Source organism: Protobothrops mucrosquamatus, unplaced genomic scaffold (genome assembly GCF_001527695.2).
Source record: "Protobothrops mucrosquamatus isolate PMUCROS unplaced genomic scaffold, P.Mucros_1.0 scaffold48, whole genome shotgun sequence".
Classification (NCBI taxonomy): domain Eukaryota; kingdom Metazoa; phylum Chordata; class Lepidosauria; order Squamata; family Viperidae; genus Protobothrops; species Protobothrops mucrosquamatus.
The window spans coordinates 2,073,154-2,088,471 of NW_015386430.1; the positions used below are offsets into that span (position 1 = coordinate 2,073,154).

The 15,318-nt window shown below is 34.5% G+C and overlaps 1 protein-coding gene across 1 annotated transcript in view; it reads left to right on the forward strand.

The window, feature by feature from the left end:
- BMPER (BMP binding endothelial regulator) overlaps positions 1-15,318 on the forward strand; it is a 198,124-nt gene that overhangs the window by 38,719 nt on the left and 144,087 nt on the right. The window contains exons 4-6 of the mRNA XM_015811756.1: positions 7,176-7,258; positions 10,403-10,493; positions 11,427-11,509. Of these exons, the coding sequence (XP_015667242.1) occupies positions 7,176-7,258; positions 10,403-10,493; positions 11,427-11,509 (257 nt within the window). The remainder of the gene's footprint in view (positions 1-7,175; positions 7,259-10,402; positions 10,494-11,426; positions 11,510-15,318) is intronic.

Consider the following 15,318-nt stretch of genomic DNA (forward strand, 5'->3'; position numbering starts at 1 on the left):
GTAGTGAAAATGGGTGCGTACCCTTCTTGGAATTGCTGAAAGGACTTTCAGTAGTTCCAGGAAGGCTCCATACCCATTTGCATACTTGGATGTGTCCCCGAGGACACAGATAAACCTCCAGGTGACCTTAATGACTCTCTAAAAGAATGCAAATGACCAGTTGTCTGCAAGGAGTATAAATACTTCCATTCCCCACCATCCAGTCAGAGCTGAAGAAGCTTCTTGGATGAGAAGTGAGTCATCTTCAAAGAAAAAGAAGATCCCTTGTGAAAAAGCACCTTGGGACAACAGAAGTATGACAGCAGAACCCATTCTGACAAAATCATTGAATGATGTCACTTCATCTTTATAGCTTTTTTTTTACTTAGAGCCCTCAGTTTTATGAAACCATGCTGTGAAATCATTAGAACTGACCAGTTTATATTAAAGGCTAGCTTTAAAACAAATGAGAAAGTAATTTTCTAAATTACTGTGAACTCAGTGCATTCAAAAAATATTTTCTCATTTGATTTGCCCATGGGATCCTTGTGACATCTTTCTTGGTCATAGTGCTTACACAGTGGAATACATGTGTGGTGTTTGCTGCTCCCAGATTATCAGCTGGGCTCTGAATACAATTTAAAGGATATGCATCTCACTGAATAGACAAATGCAGATGGCCTTCTTTCTTCATTTATTTAAATTGTTTATTTACTTATCTGTGGTTATTTATGTGCTCCAAAGCAGGCCAGTGTGTTTTGATGCTGTCTATTTTTTTAGTGCAGATGTAAAGACTCTAGAACATGAAGCATCTGTTCCCTGAAGGGCATATGCCAGGAAATGCCTATCTAGACTTTGGGAAGTGCAGCTGCAGAATTTAGAACCCTGATGCAGCTGGAATAACAACAATCATGGATGCTTTATACAAGCTATCATGTATTCGTTTTTCATTGCACCAGACAGCCATGATTACTAAATAAGCCACATTTATTCAGGATTTGGGATGTCTTTCAAATAAAGGCACAACTTGATGCCTTCTGATTCCCAGAAGCCCTGGTTGTGGTCCATAGAATCCTTCCTCAGACTGCTGAATTCATCAAATATTTCTTTGTATAGAAGAGGGAGGGTTAATTATTAAAGACACAGGGAGAATATATTACCTATATTTTATAAATTTTATAAAATATAAAATTTTATATTTTATAAAATATAATATAAAATCATATAATTTAATTTAATTGTAAATGAAATCAAGTTTAGTTTTGTTTCAGTCACTATCTTTTCGGGCTGGTCCTGGCTGATTTTTGGAGTATAGCTAAAAGAATAGTTATAGTTCTTTAGTATAAAGAAAGTTGCATACCCCTAGAAAGGAGTGAATTTTAACAAAAGTTAGCACTTTAACAAAGCTTAAGAATGAATTTTAATTATCTTGCAACAAAGGTTCTTTCAATTAAGATTAAATATATAACCTGCTTTCAGTGCATGAAATCAGATCAGGTGCCAGAAAAGGTGAAATAATGACTGAACAAAGTTGCTTAAGCATATGGAAAGTGAAATGTTTTCTGGGATGGAGCAACTATAAACCAGTCCAAACACATCTGAGAAGTCAGGGAATAATTTCCAATCATAGTCATCACTTGAGGAAAAGTGTAAGTTCCTCAGATCTTCAGTTAGTGACTGAAAAAGTTTAGATCTCACTTGTTGAATTTGGAACCCTTGAAAAGCAGACATTATAATCTAATTTTTGGCAATATCTACATTCAACCTAATCTATTGATATGAATACTATCTTAATCAATTTCTTTCTAACAAAAGAGTTAAATCATGATTTTTAAAACTATTTCCAGAATTAAGACAAAAATGCTATTTCTCTGCCTTTCATTTATTCAGTATATTTAATAAAAACATATGAGATCACAGATTGTTCTAGGAATGGATTTGGCAGTCATTCATTATTTAGTTGGATGGAGATATGTCATTTTAATTTGGGTCTGACTCCATCTGCAACAACATATATTTGCTTTCTGAATAAGTGTTATTAGTGGATTAGAGTTAGATAAGGTATGTTTATGATCACAATGTAAGCTTTCCATTGATCTTAATATGAGTCGAGGGCAGAAACCATTACAATCAGAGAAACAATGTTAAGAGCCTATCCAGTTATTAAATTCAGTTAGTTAGGCAGGATTTGTAAAACTTCAGTTCTCAACTTTTCCCTAAGCTGTGTCTGACAACAGCTTAAGAACATGCCTCTTCCTGCCTTTCCTACCCAACTTAATTTAATGTTCAGTTGCATAGAAAACTCAGGCCAGATCCATATGCAGACTTAAAATGCCTTGTTAGCCATTTTCTGTGCTCAAAGTAGAGCTTGGAAGTTAGTATCATAGTTTGAAGTAAATTTGTAATACTCTATTGCAGCCTCACAGCAAATGTACAAATTCTGGTACTACAGTATTCTTGATGGCTGACCAACCAGGGCCCATTTAAATAAATTTCTCTGATAAAACAGAATCTTTTCTGTGGAAGCCTTGGTGTTCTCTAACTTGCTTGCTTGCAGTCATTTCATTACCCAACTAGATAACAACATCAGTATAAATAAGTGGGGATTTGCTAGCTATTGATATCTAATAGCACTGACTACTTTTGATTTCCAAAATATTCAACATATTGCCTCCAGCAATCAACACTCAGATAAGCAGCAATCAGCACCAGAAAAACAATTATGCAGAAAACAATTCCCTACAATTATAGAATTGTAAGCTGCCCTGTGTCACTTAGAATAGTGAGATAGATAGCAAATTAAACAAGCAAGCAAGCAAGCAAAGAAGCAATCAATCAATCTACCAAAGAGAGAAAACCATATTGCCACCAACACTGGAAGGACAAACTACTGTATAAACAGGGAGCAAACTTCATTTTCATTAACACTGATGATATTACCTAGTCTTGCTATGAAATGTCTGCAAACAAACAATCAATCTCAGAGAGCACCAAAGTTCTGATAGTTCACCTCTGAGCTACTAATATTCTGTTCTGTCAGAACCTTTTCTACTGGGATGTTCTATTTAGTCAAATATTTAGTCAAATTCCATTTTTCTCATAATTTGAACCAATTGACCTAGCTTGGATTACACTACCATCCATTTCATCTTATTTGTTAAGTTTTGTCACTGATATGTGTGAGAATTCCTCTTATGTTTAATTTGTAATTTAAATGACAGTTGTTACATTAGAAAGCTTTCAAAGTTTTATAAGTGTATGTCTAAAAATCCAAGGGAATTTTCCCATAAGAGTTTGATTTTCAGAAAGTTGGTCTGAATTTTAGATTGGAAAACTGACATCAGGTTACTTTGTCTCATATACAGTATATACAGCAATAGTAGTTACTTTTAAGTCCCAGTCAAAATTTATTTTCATATAGATTATTGGAAATGGTTCATATAGGAAGCTCTCCAAATCTGAGATATCCCAACTTTATTAATAATATAATTGTTCTCAGACAATGTTCTCAGAATACAGATCCTAAGGGTCAACTTTAAGAGCCATCATTCTTTGCAACTTATATATCTCTTATTCCCATATTTCTTGGTACAAAAGAAATCTATTATTCTGATGTAATATGACCAAAGAGTAACCAAAATCTCCTTTGAATTAAAATTTCAGAAAAGATTTGCCATTGTCATGTTTTGGGATGTCTACCAACTTCTGAATCTTGCTATTTCTTGGTAGTCTCCTCTCCAGGTTACTAAGCAAGTCTAATTCAGTTTATCTTTTTTGAGGTCAGTGGAGATCAACTGGATGCTACCTCCCAGAATCCATAATTTGCATCTGAGAGAGTTCTTTCATTTGTTTTTTAGTCAGACAGTCTGGTTTGAAGTATTTAATATAATTTTTGGTGAATTGATATGTGATAACATTAAAATCAGTTGGAACTATCTTGGAATAAAAGAATCCTAAATTCTGACTTCAGAGAAAAATTACTGCAGATTATTCATTTTCATCTTTGGGTAATAGATTCTATCTGCATAATGAGTTATTCCATAACAACTTTTTAAAGAATATCCTCCGTATAGTTGATTTCAAATGGCTACAGGCCATAATGTAGTTCTTTGTACAATGAGCTTTAGATGGAAAAACCATTTGCTTACTTGTGTATTTCCCATGTCTCTTAAATGCAGTTGCCCTTGCCTGCCTCTGTAGGATCATCTTCCAATAACATTTATTATGTTACAAATCCATATCTGTGGTATTCACTTGTACACCCTTGAATTTGTTTCTGAATTTGTTTCTGTGACTAAGAGTTGATATAGGACTCCAGGTGAAATATAACCGGTGTTTCTAAGAATGCATCCTAAGGAGCATTTTTCTGCAATGCCATATCAGTGACTCATATCAGTGATTATGATTTACTGTATCTGATAACGTTATTTCAGCATCATTGAATGCAAGCTCACTTCATAATGTTTTGTGAGTATGCAAATATAACACATTACAGTCTTTTTGCAATTCAGTATCCCAGTTTTTCAGCATAATTGAAAAATGTTATTTAACTCTCCTAATGCAGAAATCCTGATTTTACATTATTCCTCTAAAACCATTAATATCTTCCTTTTCCTTCTGCTTCTCCTCCCTCTCCCCCATTATTAACAAGATTCAGGAATATTGAACACTAATAAAGATATTAAAATATAATAAAATATTGGAGGACATTATGATGGTCAACAAAGAAGTGAGTTGTAACTATGATAGACCTTGCTTCAGTTGGTGCCTCATTTTTATTGCTGCTGCACAGTATTTTACTACCATCTGGGTTATAAAGAATTTGGGGTTTGAAGCAAAGTAAATTTATGTAAAAGTTATCTGTTTTTTTCCCCAGAGTACTAATGAATCAGGGCTAAGATACAGTATAATCACGGTGGATATCCCTATAGATGATATAGTAAAATACCACATGTTGAGCTGTTTCAAATCCATATCTGATAAGAATGTTTTTCATTCTTCAAGTCATTAATAAAAAATGACTGGTAAAACATTTTCTTTCATTTTCATGTTCAGTTCCTAATTCTGCTGTTTGAACCTGAATCCCTTTTTGGGTAATATCTCCTCATGCTTTCAGTTTAAATTAGGAACATTATAGGTAATGATTTTGGAACGCTCTGAAGAAATCAGGAGATTAATTTTCTTGATTTGTTCCATTTTTTTACTCTGTATTTCAAAGAGCTTTTAGAAGCCATCATTATAAAAGTAAACTCAAATTTAGAGGTGGAATTTCATTAACATATTAGAAGATGTTATGACCTAGTTGGCAAATAAGTCATTTTAGTGTGGTGAGCCAGTAGCAGCTGGTTCCTGAATATGGAAACATCTGCGATCACATGCACATTTTACTACCAAATGAAGGGTAACATGTGACACTCAGAAAATAAGCAGATTAGCAGTAAAACCTTAACTCACCATTGATGGCCGAATAGCATCTCCTACTGTATGGAAGTATGTTACAATTCATTTGTACAATTCAGGATAGATTAGCCAACAACCCTCTATTTTCCTATAAAAGAAAATACCTAGAAGACTCAGAAAGAAGTTTGGTATAAGGCTATGGGTGAATAATGTTATATCCAGCAGAAAAGCTAAGATTTATAAAACTAATGAGCACAACATGATTCCTAATTGGGATGATTTCATTGTGGTAATCTTCTGCACCTCATATTTTAATTGAAGCACAGAAGAAATCGGACAACCATTTCTGTGAAATGGCATATGGTTTCCTGCTTGAGTAAAGGGTTGGGTTAGAAGACCTTCAAGGGCCTTACCGACTCTGTGATTTTGTTTTTCATCATCATGTATTCTAGTATAAGGAGAAAATTATGCCAGAATTTCCTTAACTGAAATGCCTTTTATAAGTGCTTGATGGCTAGTAGCTAGACTGACTATAGGTTTCTGTTTGGTCTTTCTATTTATGGCACATAAAAAGAAATGCTCTCTTTCACATACACAGTCACTCACAGATACAGTATATAACTCAAAGAATGAGGAAAGATTCAGTGTAGATGGCAGAAGTCTGCTTCCACTCCATCAAATGAAATTAAGGATTATGCCTGCTTGATCTTTAATTGATAAATGAAGAGAATGTTTTCATGCTTAGTAATAACGAAACTGTCCCTAAATAAATTTGGGATTTATGTAGGCAATGCCACTAATATTACTTTGTTGTAAAAATATGTGAACATAGATCAAATATCCTCCATATAAAGAATGTATAGTTCTTTAATTTAGTCAACATATTACTATTTATCAAATACAGATTCTTAAGGGCATTTTTGACCTTTAAAATATTCTAGTATGAAGTCTCCCCAAAGTATAATTTATCACGAATTAAATATAACATGTCCTTGATTTTTTCCTCCTGTTGTTTATTTTTCAGGCCAACAGAAACAAAAGGAGAAGTAGTTAGAGAAAACAAATGAGAGAAATCCATCATTGAAAATGAGGGTTATAGGCTAATTTACAATTCTTTACCATGAACATTTTCTCTTGGGGGAATAGGAAATTTATTTATAAAATCCCTACTAATCTAAACTAAGCAGAATTCCCTAATGATTTTTTAAAGTTTCAAAATGAAATTAAAAGGTTAGGCAATGTCAGACAGACAGACAATTTGGTGATGGAGTTGGAAGAAAATACAACATAAAAAATAGTAATTAAAAAAAATTATGTCCTGATGGACTTTTTAAAACTGAAAGGTCATTTCTTAAGAAGCTATTGATTGCAATATTTTCAGGTAATAAGATCACTGTGTGAGTGAAAATGGAGTTTGGCAGGAGCAAACAAGGTGGAATATCCTCTAACAGAAGAAAAAACGGATGAAAGTAACTGCAACTGAGAACTACTGTGCTTGTGATATGTTTGTATTCTTATCTGAAAACAAAAAAAAGCAAGTTTGTAAGAGGCAAATTTATGGTAGTACTTGCAGAGAAACTCAGATGAGTGGAACAAATCACCACATTTCAGCTCATAAGAAGGTGAAGATTTCTTAGACCTCATCTGAGACATAGATACACAAGACATAGATAGACAAAGGGAATTTAAAGTTCCCTTGATTGTTAGTCTGTCTGTCTGCTTCTCTGTCAGATATCAGTCACATCAGTAGGTGTGTAGATTGCTAACTGTTCTATTTATTTGTGTTTTATCCTTAGATTGCAGTTTTGAAGGAAGTTCATATAACAGCTCAGTATTATGGCAGAGTCCAAATAAACCCTGTTTCACACTACAATGTCAGGTAAAGACAAGAGTTTATGTAATTATTTGTATCCTGCCTTAATTAGTATTACAAATCACTCATGGCAGTGAACACATTGAAATACACCTTCCTGTGAGATGGACTGGGCTGAGAGAGTGACTGACGAAAGTCACGCAGCTAAAGTGATGTCAAGTGCCAGGGAAATCAGGAGAATCAGGCAGTTCAAATGAGTATAAAGATATACCGCAAGCCGAAGCTCTCTACAAGAATCTGAGCTACTAACAGTCAAGGGAAATTAGTGGGTGGGCACATAGGGACTCATGACTGATGACCGTTTGTCCCATCCCTCGGCTCAGCCTGGTCATTTCCTACATGTGGGACTTGAATTCATGATCTCTTGCTTTCTAAATTGGTGTTTTAACCACTAGATTAAACATTGAATTTCTGATATTCATAAAACATAAGAAAGAAAGCTGTCTCCTATTGATTCATATAGTGAAACTGATCTTGAGTTGGGATTTGCATAAAGAATATTGAAATTAGAGATGAATGGATGGGCCTGTTGTCATAGGAGTATTGCTGTATGTATTTTTTGCTCTGAGACTTGCCTATGAAAATAGCAGGAAAATAAAGATTTTCCTGAGGAAAGGTTCAATACATTCTGTGAAAGCACTTCTACATAAAGAAATAGATTCAAGATGTTAATAAAATGAGGTTATGAATATCTGAAATGTTTACATTAAATCTAATACCAAGCTTAGGTTTCTAATACCCACAAATGTTATAGGGTGCATCTAAACATTACATTACATTACATTTATTTGTTTGTTTATTTATTTAAATTTATATGACCATCCACCTCATAATTCATGATTAACAGTAGTTAAAACACTATATAACATAAAATAATCTTAAAAATATGACATAACCATAAAAACATAAACAACACCAGTCACCAAGATAAAACCAAATTTGCCATCAATAAACCATTCTTGGTACCATCAAAGCCATTGTACAGACTATGCCACATATTTGGATCCTCAGGTTCAGCAACAAAAGCTTGTCTTGTAAGATCTTTAAAAAAGTCAGCAGACCTGGGACCAATCTGATATCATTCCTAGATATTAAATTGGTCCCAGGTCTGCTAGCTTCTTTCCAAAGTGCAGGATAATTAAGAAGTCCTGAGGTTCTTTTCCTGGATCCACCAAATGACTTTACTTAATAAATAGCACCTAGTCTCTGCCTATTCTTCTGGACTCAATAGGACAGGTAAACATAACCAGGGAGAGGTGGTCCCTCAGATAACTGGACCCCATGTTTGCCCCAAATTCTTATAGATAACAGATCCCAAATAATAATTTGGACCTGACTGTTGCCTTTGAAGTCCCAGATGGCTTCTACTGTTTACCAGGGCATCTTCAGTTGGCCAGAAGTACTCTAGTCTTAGTTACCTGTGATTTGGCAATATGCCCGTAGGATTATTGTTCTGGGACAATACCTGGGAGAGACTGTACTAAACAGAATTGAGTGGTTGAGACTAGAAAAAGTTATATTCATTTGAAAATAACTATTAATGGCTTGCAAACCATTTCTGGGAACCTTTCAGAGTAATGGCTGATCTACCATCTCCTTGGGCACCTCTGGCACTATCTTCTTTCATACAAGAAGTTGCTATACGTCTAAGATCTGATGCTGAATCTTTTATGTTTAAATTTCAATTTATATTCTTCATAAATGCCACAGTCCATTAATCCCTTTTTTGTGAAGAGCTTCTGTGATCTGAACTTTTTCTGTTTTATCAGAATATATTCAACCTTGCAGTTTTATATTTAGAGTCCTACATAGAATATGCTTATACTGAAGAGCAAGATATGGAATAACTGCTGAGTAAGGAAAAAAGGCAAAATTACATATAGTTTTAAGTAAATGTTGACTGTCCTATAAGATTTCTATAAATTTAATACAATATCTGAGGCAACATGAACAAATCATGATAATGCACCTTATGCCTTTTATTTAGCCCTAATCAATCTGTTTTTTGACAAAATGCTCCTTAGTGACATCAGAATATCACAGAACTGCCTCAGAAGGGAGGAGGGTAGAAGACACTGATATACACACTTGTTCTTTGCACATTGCAGTGGAATTCTGCATTTCCTGCGTTTATTGTCTTGAGCCTTTCTGGTCCTATCACAAAGCAGAAATGAGCAATTTAGAAACCTGGACCTTAAAAAAAACACTGGACCTTAAAAAAAAAAAACTCAGCTCCCCTCCTCATTTCGGAAGCCATATCTATCCATTAGAGAATGGCAAGTAATACTAAAGAAAATCCCCTTCATGTTTATCAAGATGTTGACTTCTGGAATAAGCACTGCAGGAAGTGGTCATTTACCAGACTCCAGTCTGCAGGAGCATCAGAGATAAGAGGTTTCTATTCTAAAGACCTTTATCTCTCTTTTCATAAGCTTTTCTTTCTCCAAACTGTTGGAGTGGAGGAATGTTTTATCAGATCTGTTAGCATCAAAGCAGAGTGGCCGATTCTTTTCAAGCTTCCTGTACCCTACACATTTTTGATAAGACTGAAAACCTTTTTTTACTTCATTAATATCTTTATTAGTTTCCTGCTGTTTATCTAGATATAGCAGGTGCAGTCTAGAAGGCTCATGTACTTTTGGGGGAGAATGTTGGATTAATTTTTGATGCTATGGTATACTGTTACACCCCCCCCAAAGCTTCACTATATTTGACATCCATAACCAGATACTGAATAGCTATAATGATCTGCTGCTGCTTCAGATGACTTAACAACTAACTATAGATAGAATAGTCGTAAAGTGGGGTAAAACTCACCTAATAAATGTTCCATAAATTTTGGGCTCAATTATGGTTATAGGTTGAGGACTACCCATATAATACTGAATTAACTGCTTAGAAAAAATGTGATTTGAAGAGGGGCACAAAAATCATATTTCTTGACTATTCAGGTATATGAGGATCTATAGACTTCCTATGCTTTGTTTTTTAAACACATTAAATCTTATATATCTTCTGTCAAATATCTGTCTGTATGATGTTGGTAAAATGGGGATCAGAAGAGTGCGAAAGGTATGTATGAATAATATGGTGGTGTACTTTTGATTTTTTATGTGGATGATAATTGGACCTTCTTATATTATTTCACAGGAAGGGGTGATAACAGAGTCCGAGATTCAGTGTATTGTTCATTGTACAAATCCTTATAAGGAACCAGGGATGTGTTGCCCCACATGTCCAGGTAAGAGCTGAAAAAGATTAATTTGTATGTCAAAAGAACAAGAAAGTTTACTTTTTGCTTTAATATTTAAGATTTATAGATATATTTGTTTGACCAAGACCAAGACCAATTTTGCTTGTACTCCTTGTTGTACTTCAGACTTTTTAAATTACCATTTAAAATTTCTCACCCCATAACCATTGCCTTTATTCTGATTCCATAGTGTCTGTATTATTTAGTCTATATTTGGTGGATGTCCAAACAATGAAAAAGACTTATACTGAAGAAAAGTTGATTTCTTTGGGATCTATTCCATGATCTTCTCTTTGTTTCTGTTGTCCTTTCATGCTGGACCAGTATTCCCACCACTTTGGGAATGGCTTTGTTGGTGCTCTTTGTGTTGTTGCAGCATGATGCTTTCCTATCTTCTATATCATTTGCCTATATTCGCTCTACAAACCCTTTCTCATCTTTGTAGTTTTTTGACTGTTGACAGCTCTCTTGAGATGGAGTGACAAAGATAATCCAAACTAAATATGCTGCATTAATTGGTTTCTGAGGGAAAATAATATCTCTTCTGCTGTGGGAAATTACCAAAACCTCTATTCATTTGCTTTCTTTGGAGCGCAAAATAAGTATTGTGGCTGAATGTATTTCTTGCACAAGCTTCGGTTTTAATATTATACATTGTCTCAGTGCTCAGCATCTCAAAAACAGCAGGCATAGTACCCTTCTCATCTTTGCAAAAAATATTTTGTATGATTGTCACCAAGCACTTGATGTTGCATTACATTTAGAATATCAATCGATCTATCCCAGTATTGCCTACTTTGATTAGCTGATATTTTTCCAGTGTGAAACACACACACACACACACACATTACATATCTACATATATATGTGTGCAATACTTGTTATTTTATATAAATGTATAAAATACTTGTTTTTCCCCAGGTTGCACACTTGAAGGTAGACATTTCTCTGAAGGTGAGGATTTTCATCCTGACGGGAACAAATGCATCACATGTACTTGTATTGTAAGTCTTTAGTATTGAATCAATCCATGTGATTTTAAACAGGATGATGACAATAATGATGATGCTAATGATGAATGAAAAACCTGGAGAATCAATAATCAATATGAAAGAATCAATATGAAAGAATATGTATGTTTATGCAGAAGAGAGATGAGCCATGCATTCAGTACTGTCATGTGTAATGACGTTCACCAATTTAAATGATTTCAAATTCCTAAAAGATTAATAATGCTATTTTTTTTTAAATCCATGAAGCATATCAAAGAGCAGTTTTGACTTTCTCTCCTATTTGGAATTGACCACATGTGACACAGAAAGCTGTATTAGATGAGCTTGCTGGTCCCCGTTATATTTATTATAAGATCTTAACATTTAATAAATAATATTTAATTAGTTCATTTTGAAATAATATTTTAATATAAATATCATTTGATAAACTTGTTTCTTTAATTTAATAATGAATATATTAAATATAGAAACTTATCCTTAGTTCCAAAATACATTTTGTATGATACTATTACTATCTTGAACCAAAGATGAGCTGTATCTTTTCTGCTAGTTATTAGCTATGTCTGTAATTCATAGCTTTTTATGAAGCTACAAATTATCCTGACAGTCTCAGAGATAAATGTCAAGTTGATAGAATTAAGAATACTCAATAGCTGAATATCTAGTGATCTGGTTAATAATTAGCTTTAACTATTTGATTGATTGATTGATTGATTCAGTGGGATGCACAGCATCCTAAATGCCCATATTTGTTTTAAATGTAGTACGATGTGTGAATTCAGTCATAATGGCTTAAAATTTGTGTGATCTGGCTAATGTCACTAGTTTATGACCTTTATATTTTATAGACTCTAGCTTTATTTTTTTATATGAATACATTTAATAGGAGGTAGTTCTATTCTACCATTTTTTTATCTTTTCTTTGAGTGGGCGTTAAATCTTATTTCTTTCATGTGATCAAATGCTGTAATAATTATCATCAAGAGGGCTACCCCTAATGAATAATTAACAGAAAATATAAGAGAAGCCCAACAGAAGGCCTTCCTGTTGGCAGTTCTGCACATGGAATAGTCAAATTGTGTAACTTAAAGGATCTATCCCCTGATGATTAATCATTCAATGCAAATTTAATATAGTACAAGCTGGAGCAGTAAATGTACATTTGCTTTTGCCTGGGGTAAATTTGGCTGTATATCTTCTGTACCATGACTGTAGCTTCATCAAACAGGATTTGTGTGTTGATTACAATGATTAATAAGTTGCCAGTTGTCAGCATTTCCTTCCCCACCCTTCCATTCCTTCCTACATAAAACTGGCAGGCTAAAACAAGGTGTTTGTCAGTGGAAAAAAAAGCTTTTAATTGAACTGAAAAAGAGTGCCCTCCCTTTTGTCTTCCTTGCTCTTTTCTTCACTGCATTCCACCCACTCTCAAGTATTTTACCCTGGATTAAGATCACACTTTTGCTTCAGAATTTAGGTAAAACATCAACTTGGAGCAATTGTAAAAAGCCATAGAATAATTTTATTTCTGGTGGCTCAGTTATTTTCCCAGAGAGAAAGAGAGGGAGAAAGGTGTGTGTGTATGTGTGTGTGTGTGTGTGTGTGTGTGTGTGTGTGTGTGAGAGAGAGAGAGAGAGAGAGAGAGAGAGAGAGAGAGAGAGAGAGAGAGAGAGAGCAACAGCAAATCTCTTATCAGAGACGTAGGGCAAATGTGTTCTTTCAGATACCTACTATGTGGTCATAAGGTGGTATAGGAACTGGCTTGCAAGTGATATGCTGCAACATGTGAAGACTTCAATAGATGAAAGGTGTTTTCCTCAGGCAGTCCTTGACTTACAACTACAATTGAGCCCAGAATTTATGTTGCTAAGAGAAAAAGTGGTTAAGCGAGTTTTGCCCCATTTTATGACTTTTCTTGCCACATTTGTTAAGTGAATCACTGCACTTGTTAAGTTAGTAACACGGTTGTTAAGTGAATCTGGCTTCCCCAGTGACTTGGCTTGTCAGAAGGCCGCACAAGGGGATTACGTGACCTAAGGACACTGCAACCGTCATAAATATGAACCACTTGTCAAGCATCTGAATGTAAAACATGTGACATGGGGTTGCTGTAACAATCATAAGTGTGAAAAAGGGTCATAAGTCGTTTTTTCAGTGCTGTTGTAACTTTGAATGGTCACTAATTGAACTGTTGTAAGTTGAGGATTACCTGTAATTAGATTTCCACTGTGTTTTGAGATTGTAGCCATTGAGGAGGATCTTCTAAGGGAGAAAAAAACACATTGGAAGAGGAGGGAAAGAATGATTACTGAAAAATAATATTTTTAAGATGTCCTAATACGAGCAATAGGATGATAAATGGAAAAGTAGAGCTGTTTCAGTCCAATTAAAAATGGAATATCTGTCTCTTAAATCCTAAATACCATAGTAATCTGTAAGCAGCTTTGTTCCTGCCTGGACAGGATTTTAATTTCTTAGGAATATAGGAAGTATAGCCCCTGATGTTCATTTTTTAGTGCTGTCTCCATGCAATTAAATTTCTCAACACATAAAGAGAGTGTTGTTTGGGGCAAAGCATATATGTTGTATATATGATATAAACAACATGTAAATACATGCATTGTACCTAGATGCTTACATCTGTGTTTTTCATTCTGGGTTTGGTAGTCAGCCCAAATTTCTGCCATTGTTCCAATCCAGAGCAGAAAATAGCAAAATGACAACCCTTCTTCAGTCAGTCTATTTCAGCTGTTTTGACTGGTAGGCATTCTTAAGTTTTTAGACTTAAGCTTTCTCCAGTCGTTTTTGGAAATGTTAAGGTTTGAACCTGGACTTATTTGGTGGAAAAGATTGTTTTCTATAACTATGACCTGGTTTTTTTTCTTTTTAGCTTTTGACTTTAAAGAAGTCCATGATATTTGGTAAAAGAGGGCTACAATTTCTATAAATATCATCAAGAGAAAAATCATGCAGACTTATTGCATTCAGTTCTGATTATTGCATTAATAAGGATGCATCTAAATCAGAACATGTTTCATGGAGGGCAGAAAAGCTAATCCGGGAAGTACGAGCATATTAAACTGTCAGGTGGGATATTACATTAGTACTTAACAAGTCTAGCTGATTTCTTAGTAGCTTAGGTGATTTTCTTTGGATATAAAGTGGCCTGTTCTAAGGTTACTATAATAAATATATACACATATATTTTTGTAGGTGTATTTTTTATCTCATTCCAGACTATTTGATATTGCTTCCTGCTGTCATGATGTATCTTAATTGTTTGATTTTAATAGAAAAGAATTATAGTTAAATACTAGTTAAAGAGAGAACCAGTTTGGTCTAGTGGCTAAGGTGCTGAACTAGAAAGCGGGAGACCGTGTGTGCTAATCCTGCCTTGGAGCTAGCTGGGTGAGCTTGGGCCAGCAGTCACTCTCTCTCAGCCCAATTCACCTCATAGGGATGGGGAAAATAAACAGAGGGAGGTCTGTTGGATCCACCTTGAATTATTTATAAAAATAATAAAGGCAGGATACAAATAAACAAACAAATAAATAAATGGTTTTGTTCTTGCTTGTCACCAGGAGTATTCAGAAGTAACTCCAAATTACCCGTATATACTCGAGTATAAGCCGACCCGAATATAAGCCGAGGCACCTAATTTTACCACAAAGAACTGGGAAAAAATATTGACTCGAGTATAAGCCTAGGGTGGGAAATGAGGCAGCTACTGGTAAATGTAAAAAATGAAGATAGATACCAATAAAATTACATGAATATTTATTTCAAAGAAAAACAATAAC